This window comes from Sinocyclocheilus rhinocerous, unplaced genomic scaffold (assembly GCF_001515625.1).
Source record: "Sinocyclocheilus rhinocerous isolate Xijiao unplaced genomic scaffold, SAMN03320098_v1.1 scaffold263, whole genome shotgun sequence".
NCBI lineage: Eukaryota > Metazoa > Chordata > Actinopteri > Cypriniformes > Cyprinidae > Sinocyclocheilus > Sinocyclocheilus rhinocerous.
In genome coordinates, this window is record NW_015645086.1 from 2,182,328 (window position 1) to 2,196,558 (window position 14,231).

At 40.6% G+C, this 14,231-nt stretch overlaps 1 protein-coding gene across 1 annotated transcript in view; it reads left to right on the top strand.

Annotated features, from left to right (window-relative positions):
- LOC107705724 (rho GTPase-activating protein 39-like) overlaps positions 1 to 14,231 on the top strand; it is a 36,624-nt gene that overhangs the window by 7,977 nt on the left and 14,416 nt on the right. Inside the window, exon 2 of the mRNA XM_016509160.1 lies at positions 9,924 to 11,238. Within this exon, the coding sequence (XP_016364646.1) occupies positions 9,924 to 11,238 (1,315 nt within the window). The remainder of the gene's footprint in view (positions 1 to 9,923; positions 11,239 to 14,231) is intronic.

Sequence of the window (14,231 nt, forward strand, 5' to 3'; positions counted from 1 at the left end):
GCACACAAACACACACACATGCACACAAACACACACACACACACACACACACACACACACAGTACTCAGAGAGGTATTCACATGCTTCCTGGTCCAAGGAGGAGCAGTCCACCCATGAACACAGAGACGCTCTGTTCACGTTCAAAACCAACTTCACCAAATGCATAGCAGACTTTAAGTTGCTGACTGGTAATTACAGGAATACAGGTGAAGAAATGAAGGGAGGGATAGAAAAAACAAAGAGGTATGAGATCTTCTGCTTCTGCTAAAATGGAACAGGCAAGATTAGTAACATCAAGTACACACTAGTACTATTTACTCAGCAGTGTGTGTGTGATTATAGGGCTGCAAAAGATAAAGGAAGAATCAGAGGCAGAGGGCGCACAACTCTCAAAGGGCCACCCAGCGGGACACACACTCATGCTTTTTATACTCTGGGCTCTGTCCTGGTAAACACATGTATGATGCCGAGGTGTCTGGAAAACATCGAATTCTATTTTAAACTAATTATAAAATTGCATCATGACCAGCCTTACACAGTAACACTGGCATAACTATAGGTATTAGTTTGGGGGCGAGGCTATCTGCATGAGTAAAGTAAAAGTCACTATTAAAATATCACTAATCTCATAATTAAAAAAACAGCATGATTCAAGGAACATTTTCTTTTCTAACTATCTGGTTCAAGAAAGTTCTATTCCAAGTGCAGCACGCATGAAGTTCAACATGGTGTAAACGTAAAACGTAAAACAAATGACTTATTCAATATCTTTGCAGAAAAGAATCATGAAATATGAAGGCAAATAGTGCACAAGCTTGTCTTAAACATATCCTATAGGATCAGAAACAAAAAGAAAATGCTACATATTTCTTAGCCAAAATGTAGTCATTTAGTTTTAGAGGTCAATTCAAAAAGTCAAGTTCAAATTCAAAATGACTGAAAGTGTAAGACTATTATTAACAGTAAATGTTTTGTAAAAACAAATAACAGCAGCTTTCCGCCTGTCATCATCATGCAAGCATGAAATATCAGACATACAGTAGTAGCTCTTTTCAGGTTTTTATTTCACTGTGCTGATTCTCCATTGTTTTTTTTCTTTGTAAACATTGGATTGATAGACGTGTTTGACTGTTGTGCTCATCTCTCATCTTTTTGTAATGTCTCACGCATGAAACAGCATTCTAAAAGTGCGGCACTTAAAGGAACACTCCACTATTTTTGAAAATAGGCTCATTTTCCAACTCCCCTAGAGTTAAACAGTTGAGTTTTACCGTTTTCGAATCCATTCAGCCGATCTCCGGGTCTGGCGGTAGCACTTTTAGCTGTAGCTTAGCATAGATCATTGAATCTGATTAGACCGTTAGCATTTCGCTCAACTCGTACTTTCGTACTAAGACCGACGGAAAATGAAAAGTTGCGATTTTCTAGGCCGATATGACTAGGAACTATACTCTCATTCCGGAATGATATTGCGCAGCGCCTGAAAATAGTCCCAGCTAGGTAACTTCCAATAAGCCTATTTTCAGGTGCTGCGTATCGCAACTTTTCATTTTCTAATCAGATTCAATGATCTATGCTAAGCTACAGCTAAAAGTGCTACCGCCAGACCCGGAGATCGGCTGAATGGATTCGAAAATGGTAAAACTCAACTGTTTAACTCTAGGGGAGTTGGAAAATGAGCCTATTTTCAAAAATAGTGGAGTGTTCCTTTAAGTTAAAAGAAGTCCAACTTGTGTCTAATAACCTTGCATTTTTTCCCATTCCACTGCCCGATCACATCTTTGTCAACACCAAAACAATTTCTGTGTGAATAGCACCTATTGATATGTTGTACGTTACGGTAGCAAAACATTACATTCAAATTAATTGATAAAATCTGAAAATGTGCCCTACTCATAAGTAAAAAAAAGTAGCTGTAAAGCTACTGTGGTCTTCAGAAAACTTAATGGCCTAATAAAAACACATTAAAATCATTGCGATATTCATGACATTTGTAAATTGTAAATTACCAACCAAATAATATTGTAAATAGTCAGTGTATTTCCTAATGTTTGCTGAAGTTTGTAGGTCTCGAATGACATTAGGAGGGTCATTGAGTTCATAGAAACCCTCTCACTCAAGACCCGCGTGTTTTAGCTGTCTGTGTTTATGCCCGTCTGAATACTTGCCATATTTTCCTCTTCAGTGGCACATAGCCATGAGAAATACACATCTTCACCATGGTACCCGCTCCCTGAGAGACCAAATTGAAAGGAGACAGATGTATTACATTACCCTGTAAATGCTGTCATTTGTTGATCACGTGTGCAAGTTTTTGTTTTGAGTGTCATCGTATGATGTGCCAGCATGCACTTAGCTCTCACATTGACAAAGGCTGTGCTAGACTTTGGTGACATTTACACTCTAATCTGTTTGTCCTGCGTCACATCACTCATGGCCTCATTTAGAAAGTAGGCCATTATCAGGAGAACACTGCTGTATCATTGTCACACAGCCACGGTGACTCACTTCCTGTCATGAATTTGCTGATCCTAAATTTATATAATTTTTTAATGCATGAGCAAAGAACGCCTAGTTTACACTGACAGCAGCTTTATTTTCGGAGGTCATCGGGTTGTTATATTGTTATCATTTCGATAAATCAAACAGATGCTAGTCAAGATGGTTAAACAAACAGAGCAATGTTTTGATAGCGGCAGAGTGTTTCGACTTTTTGGAGAAATCACCCAACTAATCAACATAGGAACGGTTTACTTGTCTCTGCATGTTAAGATGGAATAGGAGAAAGTATCTTAACAGTTAACAGATAATTTAACGTTTTCACTAACTACACACCTCACCTTAAAACATCTGATGATTTTGTCTCCTCATTAACAGTATTGAGTTTATATATTGAGCTGAATGAGTGTAATTTAGGTTTTAATTGACGTAAGCAATATAGCATTCAGTCAAAATTAAAATTTTTACCTTTTAATCAAATCCATGACTTAAAGGTCTTCTATATGCTAATAAAAATATTGACAAAAAAAGATGACAATTTACTTTTACTAGATGTATGTGGGGTTTTTTTTTCAGTTACAGTCTTTCTCTTTTTTTTAAAAAATAGACTAAAAATATGACTCATGTTCTGCACACTTGTATATAGAAATATATACTTAAAAAGCAATACATGACTCCTTCCCTTGAGAAAAAGGTGGATACTTAGGAATATTTAAAAAAAAAAAAACTTATTTATGAACTGGATGTTATGTTTTTGTACACTTTCTTGCATGTTAATTGCAATTAAATGAAAACGCATTGTACTGTAGTTTAAATTTATATTTATTAACACTAGCTGAACTTTGGAGTGTTTTTTGACCCACTTAAGTTGGACTTAAGTACATATTTACATGTAATTTCATAATTACTTCTGTTGTCTTTGAAATATGTCTACTGCGAATGTACTAACAAGCATTTATGGTAAACTAAAATGTAATTTCTATTGACAATTGAATATCATATATAAATATATTTGTAATTACATGTTTGTAATGATGAAGTTGCAGTTTAGTACATTTAAATTATATTAACTTTAAATGTAATATTGATTAACACAAAACAAGAGGCTTTTTGCCTGCAGAAAGGTGTAGCTTTGACATCTACCAGCTAACTTACCAAACCATGACCACCTGGTTTTGCAAAGATTGTAACATAAACAAAATACCATTGGCTATTTTAAAATCCTAATATGTCCACCCTAACCTGTTTCAGAACCACATACGTCAACACAGGGAAGAAAATTGTGTTCATCAAACCATTTTGTAGAGTATTTCAGGTTCACTCTGTTCCAAGCATTTTTCCTAGACAAAATACTAAATTTAATTTAGACAAACAAAACACTACACACAAATAGTACTTTACAGGCATTTCTTTTTGACAGCCATCTCTCGCTGTCATAAAAGTTGTAAAGTTTTTGTGGCAGCTCATGCATAGTTACCAAGTCCGCGTATTATACGCGACTTTGGGCTTCTTTTTTTGTAAAGTTGCGTGAAAAAATCCCAGGTCGCGGTTTTTTGGACTTATTTAAAAAAAAATATGGTTGCTTGTTAGGGAAATCTGACAAGCAACTTCGTTTCTTTATTTATGTTCGCCGGAAAATCACATTCAAAAAGAAGGCACGTGCCGTGACTATGTAATCCAAGCGATGACAGAAGTAGACGTAGAGGAGTGGGATGACTTTCTTTTAGCCTATTTTTAAATTTTTACAATGTTTTTGTAATGTATTAATTATCACGGGCTGTAATAAAAAACAAGTAGTCCTATACTAATACTAAGAGTAAATATGGTTCGAATGGCCAATATTTTAGTAGGCTATAAATATGTGGCTATATGTTACAGCTCCTCTTTGAAGCTCTTGTGATTGGAGATGAGTTTTGTTCCCATTTTTGTTGCAGTTTGCTGATTTTTGTAAAATAGATTCTGTTTTTGCTTTTCAGATAAAAGAGTGGTTTCAGTTTAATATGTTGCAGGCTCATTTATTGATAATAAATATTATTGATGATAATAAATCATCAAAAAAAATTGTTTTGGGCTTGTTTTTGAAGCAGCGGTTGCTTATTTGTCTTGCGAGAGTTGGCAACAGTGAGCTCATGCTAGCTCGCGCTAAAAATTGCAGCTATTAGCATACTGTTTTCTGTAAGCTAAGAACCGAAAGCCTTATGATAACAAGCTTGTTTTTGTTCCTCAACTATTTCATCCATCTCACAGTTCAGATAAACTCTTCCCCTCGTCTCGCCCTGTCACTGTTTCTCCCACACTAATTTAAACACCCTGACTGCTAACCCAATTTGACTCTCCATGACCAAATTGAGTTAGCTCACGTTTCAAATGGATCTTAACTCTATTTTTCTCTTCCTTCAAATTCAGCGGCTTCAAACGTATTTTTCCCCTCAGAAGTTGTTGACGCGCAGCGACGGGGATGACAGAGAGCTCAGTATATGAAACTAAACACTGCGACTGCCAAATCGATTCTCCCACAGCCACGTGTTGACGCGCGAGTGTTACGGAGCGTGTTTGTCAAATGTAGTGAGCGGTCTGGGATGGATAAGGGTGTGTGAGTGCCGCCATATGGAATGTGGAGTATTTTGAGCTCATATTCCCCACATCAGGTCAATAAGGTCGGCCTGGAGGTCAGCGGTCAAAAGCTTTGACCTCGTGAAGTGAGATGAAGAAAGGAGAGTGATATTCCCTCGTGTTTCGGCCACACACACGCTCTATCTAAGTCTTTGCAAATGCGCACACGCTTACACAAACAAGCACATGCATAGTTTTATATGCTTTATGTTCACAACATTCCCAAACCAGTGAATGCCGAAGTCTCTTTGGATTCCATGCTTGACTTTCCCATGACAAATCCCTTTAGGGACAACCCACCCCTGTTCCCCTTCTCTCTCTCCATCTTTGTGTCTCACTGTTTCTCGTTCTCCTTCCCAAATAGGCCTATTTTCCTAAGTGTTCTGTGGTAAATTAAGTACCTGTGTGCAGTTTGTTTGGGAACAGTGTGTTTGGGGTGTGTTTTTGTGGGTGTGTGAGTGTGATACTCAGACTCTGAAATCCAGTCACATAATGACACCTGCACAGATTTCACCACAACACAGCACAGCATGTGTCCTTCTCTGCGCCACTCGATAGCTAGTTACACAACAGTTCCAGTTCATTTTAGGGAAGCTAGTTTAAAACTTGTCAAGCTAGATGCTAAACCTGATTGAGATTAGTTAATCTTCAAAGTATGTTTCTGAAAATGTAGCTAGCTCTGCTACAAGATAATTACAAAATCAATTTATAGGGATAGTTCACCGTAAAATGTAAATGCTATCATTTAATCACCCTCATGTCATTCTAAACCTGTATAAAAGTTTTTTTTTTTCCTCATCCATACAATAGAAGTCAATGGGTGCCAGTGTAGATTGGTTACAATTGTGTTCTTTAAAATGTCTTCTTTTGTGTCCACAGAAGACAGAAAGTCATACAGGTTTGGAACAGAATCTTCATAGTTGGGTGAACTGTCCCTTTAAAATGTAACTATCCAATGACATAATGTCTAATTTTGTCAGTGCTCTATTTTCTGGCAAGTGCTGTTACGATGGCAAGACAATGAGGGTTTTTGAATGAGTGAACTCGTTTAGGATGATGGCATTAAATTTGAAGAGATCCATTTACACTAACTGCAACTAAAAACTAGAGTACTTGGATTTAAATACATACAGGTGCGTCTCAATAAAAAAAATGCTTCACAGGGACTTGGATCGGTGAGTCCTTTGTTTATCCATTTATTTACATGAGCTATCAAAATGAATTGATTCAATAGAACCGGTTCAATAGAAGTTTTAATGCTACATGTGAGCAAACGAACAGATTCGGAAAAAACAGTTTACTGGAATGAATTGTAATTAGCAGTGCTACATTTGTACCTCAGGTGTCGACAGTGAAGCTTTGCAAGTTAGTAGCATCACAAAGTTTAGTTCGTTGCACCGTAACACTGGGGCTAACAATCTGTTAATCTGATTGGTCGAGCAGCACTCTAATATGAAATAAGCACTCTGTTATGTAGTCCACTTTTTTACTACTACCAGGACAACTCTTAAATACGTGAAATAATAGTTTTTTCCCCCCGTTTCTCCTTTATTGAGTTTAAATATAGAGTGATCAGTCACATGACATTTACATCTCAGATAACTGGCGGAAGAAAACAAAAATCGGTTTACATACTTTCAGAGGTCCTGCTCCAGCTGAGCAAGTACCATTGAGATGAATGGTAGATCTTCAGGTATATTAGACCTGAAGGTGAGGTGAGCTTCTGTGTGTTAATTGAAATATTTGTGTAGGTGTATTCCAGACAGTCAAAGAGGGAAAGCACAGCGGGGTTTTCTCCATCACTATAATGCAGCACATGCATTATTCTCTCTGCTCGGCTTAGTGTGAACGCTGCGCTGGTATTTCCTGTTTATGCTGTAGGAGAAATGCCCTTTGAACTTTTCCAACATGCACTCCCTCAGGACACCCCAGTTCTGCGCTCCGGCCCCCTGTCCAGCATCTCTCAGCATCGCTTTGTATTCAGTGCAAATAACACAATCAGCGTGGCCTACACTCGCCAAGATGTTTAGAGTTTTTTGTGGTTAGATTTGCGTGTTTGTGAATGAGTGTGTGTGAGAACCTCAACACCTGGGCATCACAGACGCTTTTCACCCCTCTGAAGATAAATGAGCTGATGTATCCATTAGTAATCACTGCTTAAGTCACCAATACATGCTGAGTACTACAAGGATGGCTAACATAACTTTATCCTAATATTTATACCAGCAAACTTTCTTGACTGAGACAGAGAAGAATGATGTGTTTTGTTCCTTGTGTTGAGATTATTTACATGCCTGTGACGGTGTATTCACTCGACACTGTGAATAGATTGTTGACATTTGGCCATGAAACAGCAGACACAATGGGTGGGAAAGACCACAGCAGTCAGAGAAACAGAGAGAGAAGTTTGTGCGTAAAAAGATTCAGATCAATAGGTGGACAGCCACTTGAATAAAACAAAGAGTGTGTGTTTATAATTGAGCTCAGAGTGAAACTTAAGGAATGGAGTGTCGTGAAGTGCTTCTTTAGTTAATGCAGGCCTCTCAGGGAGCTGAAGATGTATAGTTTCACACGCCGGGAGTCTGATCTGATCGAGTCAAGCGGATCGAGAATGGTCCAGGGGAGTGGCGATCCAAGTTTGTGTGTGTAAGTGTGTGTGTTACGATGGCACGACTCGCATTCCTGCTACTGTTCCTTCTCACCCTCCCTTCCTCCTTTCCTCCCTCGCTCTCCCTCTCTGTACCACTCTGTAATTAAACGATCGCATGGTGACGCTAAGAATTTGAGCAGAAGTTAATAACCTACAGAATTACGGAAAGAGCTTGATTAGCTAAAAACAGACATTTCGAACGGTGGACACTTGCCTCTTCTCCTCGATTTGGCTGTTTTCTTCTGCGTTTCCAGCTGAGGGAGGTGTCCTCTACAATTCTCTGTCACCCCAAGCACCCTTACAGATCGCCGTGCCACCTCTGGGTATGCCAGGGGTAAGTATGTCTGCTGACCGTACGCTCAAGCATATGCTATGCATCACTGTCTCAGGTGAGTTTAGACAGTCATGCGCAACAGGTGTATCTCGAATGATGCAGTCGCTTGTATTGAGAATATATTTTTGCTCATATTTGGATAGAAATGGCTGATTTGTTTCTTGTAATGTTGGTGAAAAAAGTCATGTACACGAGGCTGCGCATGTTGTGTGGTTTGTTTAGTAGCGCTTATATAAAGTGGTTAGAAGTTCTTAAACTGATCCGTTAGTTGCAGCTTGTGTTGATTGGTCACTGAGATCTGCGTTTCGTTTTGGTGGGTTTGTGGTGGGAAGAAAACTGCTAGTCTGGCAGAGTTCAGATTAGCGTGTGCACACAGAGTAGCACTGTAATCTGGATTAGTGGTTTGAGGTCTGAAGGTGGTTTACACCGTTAATCAGCCCAATCAAACATCAGCTAATGTTGATTTTACATTCTTGTGTGTTTGTGCACAGGATGTTTATGGTTGCATATTGGTGTGTGTGTGTGTGTGTGTGCTCATTGGTTGCAGTTCACAGTGGCGTTCTACAGGGTACTTTGAAATTTCAAGTGTTTCGTTGCGTTTGCAGGAACGTGTGTTTGACATCAGTTTTTGCATGTGTGTAACATGAGTGGTTTGTGTGTTTTAAACCTACACAAACTGTATACAACTAATTGTGTGCACGTGTACTTTTATGCAAGCATACAAACCAAAGTTTTAAGTGTGTATTTCTTGCATGCATTAATTAATTCCAGTTGTTCAGCATGTGTGTGTAGGTGAGAGATAAGTGAATATAATTATTACATGATGTCATGTAATGTTAGTATTATTCCATAATATTGTTAGTATTGTTTGTTAATGTTGTTGTAACATTTTGATAGCGTCACTATAGCAGTCCATAGTGGATTCCTGTCTTTCCACTCTGCTGGAACACACTGTCTTTTCAACCTTTCCTGTTGTGTTTCTCGTACACACTCCACTGCAGTGTGTGTGTGTGTGTGTGTGTGTGTGTCTGCACTATGCTGTTTCTGCTTTGATTTAAATAGTTATAAGCAGTTCTTTGGTACGAAAACTAATAAATATTAAAATTGTTGTTGCTTACCCTTTCTTTACATAAGGCTTAAACACATTGATTAATCATCTTTGTTTTCTATTTGCATGTATGAGCTATTCTTTGAAAGAAAACGAGAAAGAGGAAAGTATATTGCCAGCCTTGGCATCGCAACCACACATTCCTCTCTATTAGATATGGATAGATTTACAGAGAGTTTCATGTTTAGCTCTCAAGTACCCACAGGATATTGCCAGATATGCTTCATAGCAAGAAGTAACATTCTAGCAACATGATAATTGTTTTTAACTTCATATTACAAAAGAATTGTAAAATGGACTTTGTATGGTGTATGCACATTGAGATGGATTTTTTTTTTTATTTTAGTAAAAATGGTTCAATTGCAGTTCCGCTACTTTTTCAAATATATGGTTCCAGATTTCACAAATATTGGTTCCAGCTATTTGTGTGATGGGATTTTCTGCTTATGTAGAGCAGTATTGTAGTCAAGAAGTTGGACAACTTTCAAGACCATATTTTCTTGGTCTTATCTTGAGAGCTGTAGACTCAACACACTCTTCTTGTCTTGGTCTTGACTCAAATGAGCTGGTCTCAACTACAACACTGATGTGGAGCGTTTCAAATCGGTCACAAACAATTCCATTTTATTTTGGATTCTGTCTTTAAAAGCACCTGCCTATGTAGGCAGTAAATAACAGCACAGTATGTGTTAACAGTATTTTCCTTTTGTGTTTTCAGAGACGCCACTCAAAGATGGCAGCCTGCTCCTGGATCCAAGGCTGCCATGTTGGTGAAAGTTAACAGCATTGGAAGAAACCAGTCTCTGGGTCCAGCTACTGCCCACCAATTGCTCCACCTCAGCCCCACCAACACTAGCACTTCACCCAAACCAGGTTACACAGCGCAACTTGACAGAACCAGTCTGCTCAGCAAAATGGCCGTTCCTGGAGACTCCAAGCTGGGTTACCACCTCAAAAGGGGGGATGCCAACTTCTGTCTGGTTTTGCCCACTACTAGCTCTTCCTCTTACTCTGCCCACCAGCGCTCTGGTGCAGGTACACCTCGCCCCTCCTCTCCTCAATACGGAGCTACACCATCAGCACCTATCTACGATGAACCTCCACCCATGGATCCCCCCATTTACGATGAACCCCCAGTGGAAATGGAAGTAGAAGGGGTGCACCACTTACACCGAGTTCCCTACTCCACCAGTCACAGCCTGCCGAGAGGAGCCCAGCCTCCTAAACTCCTCCAGTTCCCCCATTCCAAACACATCTGCAGCTCCTCAGCTAGTGAGTACAGTCCGGCCGGCAGGGAGTGCATCAAACACATGGTGAACGTGGATGCAGCTGCATCCAAGCATCAGCCTCAGACATCTAACACTATTGAGGGGCCTTCAAATACAGCCAGTCCTCAAATCCAGCCACAGTCTCCAGTCTCTGCCCGGATTAAGAAAGAAGTCTCTCTGGAGAAGAAGCAATCATGGAGGCTGTTGGAGCCCCGCCACAGCCGTCAAAGCAGTCTGGCCTCTCAGGAGTACCCAGGTCCTGCTGCCATCACGTACCAGGACTCTGGCTACTCCACTGGGCCATCCCCAAGTCTGAGAAGGAAGAACCGACGTCGTGCAGCTCTGGGCACTGGGTCGGGTCGACCCGGGTCGGTGGGCAGCAGTGGGGAGTTGAATGCATTGAATGAGAAGCTGATGGCGGAAATGAGGGCGGTGGTAAACCGTTCCAATGCACTACATGGAAGCAAGGTTAGTCTAGACACTGAGATGGGTTCAGAGGCCTCTGGAAGTACTGCCCGCTCCCTGGTCAGTTCATTGAAGATGGGGGCAAGAGGGGGTGAATCGAGGGAGGATGTGACATCAAGTAACCGATCACTGTATAGGGGCGGGGGCAACAACCAGGGCGATGTTGTGTTGTCGGCACTGGTGACAGATGGGCTCGGAGGCCGGCAAAAAAGGACGTATGAGAAAGTGGATTCGCTGGAGAAAAGCGTAACATCGCAGACCAGCTTGTCTTCCCCAGAACCACCAAGGTCACCTTCACAGGTACCAACACTTTTTGCAGCTGTCCACTTGCTTATGGTTGGTCCAGTGCAGCAATCTGGCTTATCCCCCTTTTCACCAAATTTGTCCTTTATTCCTCTTTTTTTTTTTAAATCACCCTTCTCACATTCGATGGTCCCACTGTGTCTAATGGCGCTTTTCCACTGCGTGGTACGACTCGGCTCGGTACGGCTCCGTACGGCACGGCACGGTTCGGCTCGGCACGGTTTGCGTTTCCACTGCAGTTCAGTACCGCTTTAGAGTGGGCGGGATTATTCACATGTCGTTATAGTTGCGCCGCCTCTTCGCTGGCTGTGCTGATTTAAATCTAGCGGTTCTTTTGTGTTTGTGACGCAAGTTCAGTGGTAGTGAGGTGGGCAGTTCCATGGGTAGTGACGATTCTCTCAGAGTTTACACGTCACGTTTTGGTAACGGTACGGTTCACTTGGAACCCCAAACGAAGTGGTACTAAAAAAAGTACCAGGTACTGTACCCAGTGGAAAACCCCCCAAAAGTGAACCGTACTGAGCCGTACCGTGCCGTACCATGCAGTGGAAAAGCGCCATAATAGAGTTCCTTGGAGTGGAAAAGCAAAACAACACTTCCCATCCGGTTGTTGTAGAAACTATGCAGGAGATGGCGAGTCTTGGAGTTTCCTGAGCTGAAAAGGGTGTGAATATTCCATTCTAGGGAGATTTACTTTTTCTGTCTGTCTATGTGTGTGTGTTGTGCTTAGATTAATAGGATTGTACGAGGGCCAGTTGTTTTTCTCATGTGTTTAGTGAGCATGAGACTGATGGACGGGGAGATGTAAAAGAGTCAAAAGTAAAGATCAGCTGAAATGTGTGTGTGTGTTTGATTGTATGTTTGTGGGGGATGTACATATGGGAATCGGGTAGCAAGTAGGTCAGTGTAGAGCTTGAGAACCAAATTACTTTTTCAGACCGTCGTCATGGATGACTGTATTTAACGTAGAGTGTGTTTTATGTGGATAAACACATATTGGTCACAATAAAGGCAGATAGCCTACATCATTTGTTACCTGCCACCAGTCCACATTGTAGTGAACTTTATAGCAAAATTGCTGCCTTTTTTAGATACCCTGTCACAATACTGGAACTACTGACACTGCAGACAGTGGAACTCGAGTAATCTGCTTCGTTATACATTTGAAGTCAAGTATAAACGCTTACGTCCAAAGTATACTTCGTTTTTGTACGTGTACGCTAGCGTATGCGTACAGTCGAATGCGTAGCCTTTCAAAATAGACACTATTTCATAGCGTGCGTGAACACAGGTGGTCGACACATGCACTCTAGAAAGGTTCATCTTAGTCCAGTGTCTGTGCTCTTTAGTTTCCGTCTCTAAAGTTTCATTTTCTACTGTGAAACAGCGGCCTGGGCCAGTGTTGCCACTCTGTGGAACAACTGATTAGTGCAAAACAAATTCAATGCGCATGTACGGGCCTGCACATACAAACGTAGGCGGTTACACAAATCGGGTGGTGCGTGTACTATTCTAGTGAAGAAATTTGTGTCACATCACACGGACTGTACGTGGACCCTCACGTACGCATAAAATATGAAGTATACTTTGGCCTTTACTACAACCAACAGTGCAGGAACTCGAGCAATTTTATCACCGTCATTATGAACATACCTTTAGAAGGCAGCTGCAGTGCAGCCCACCAAGGTTTGAAATAGAGATGAAGTGTTTTGTATTCAGGTTCTGCATTTGATAGCATTAGCATCTGTGTTAATGCTGTTCATGAAGTCATTCCCACACGAGTGCTGGAAAAACTGTAACATAAATTGACCTTTAGTCTGTGCTCCACCAGAAACAACCTGTCTGTTTTGAAACATAACAGAAGTACAAGCCCTGCTGCTATTTGCAGAAGAATTGAGAAAGCAAAACAGAGACCGGGCCAGTCCCCTCATTCACTCAGCCAGGTGTTGTGGTTGTATGAGACAGTCGGCTCTTACAGCTCGCTGTGATTTGGCACATTCGGATAATATGTTTTGATGTGTGTGCTGACAGTTTCATTTGTCATTACTGTAGTGCTCCACATGTGTTTTGGCTTCTCCTGGGGAGCATAAGTTGGTGGAGTTAATATAATGGATCTTAATACACTAGGAGAGGTTTGTCATCATTCAAATGATCATAAACGATTTAAATAATCACCTGTAAAACTTTATCAAAATGACCATTTTCCTTAAGTATTATGTAGGCCTATGTTAATCTTTGTGAATATATAATGATTATTCAATATTTCAAGTTTATTTAAATATGGCCAAATTTAAAAATGTCAGATTTAACAAAAATACAAGTTTATCTGTAGTATTCAGCCTCCTCTGTACGTCTGCTGGCCCTTTGGCTTTTTCTTCTTGCCTTTACATGCCTCATTACCTTCATCAGTCTTTTTCTCTCTCTCATACTTGCATGTCTGATTAAAATATAACAATAAATGTAAAGGTTGTGAGGTTGGAAACATTGACTCAGTGATTTGGTTCAGAGCAAGCTCATTACATCTTGATGGAGGCAGAACCTCACTAATGTCCAGACGCATGGAGAAACGCTCCATTCTTACAATTTAATATGACCACATTGTTAAATCTGTATCACTTTGGGCACAGTGTCACAGTGACGTAATGCCAGGGGGCGCCGGGGCATGAAAGGAAACCCTTATGTTACGGGAATATACCACAAATGTAATGTGCTGGATATGTATGACACTGCATATACAGACGACATCATGTTCATAACCTGTCATCTCTCATTGACTCTTTTTGTAACCATAATAATGTCAGCATGATTGTGTTTGGTTGTGTCACATGCTTGGCTGACTCAAGAATCAAAGGTCGTACATTTCTCAAATTAAATTTCGATGTTTTTGTAGATTAGTCTGCCCTGCGTTAAACTGCGGCACGGTGTGACACGATCACATTCACAATCTCAGTCAGTCGTAGGGTTGGGAATCGAAAATCGATTCCGATTCC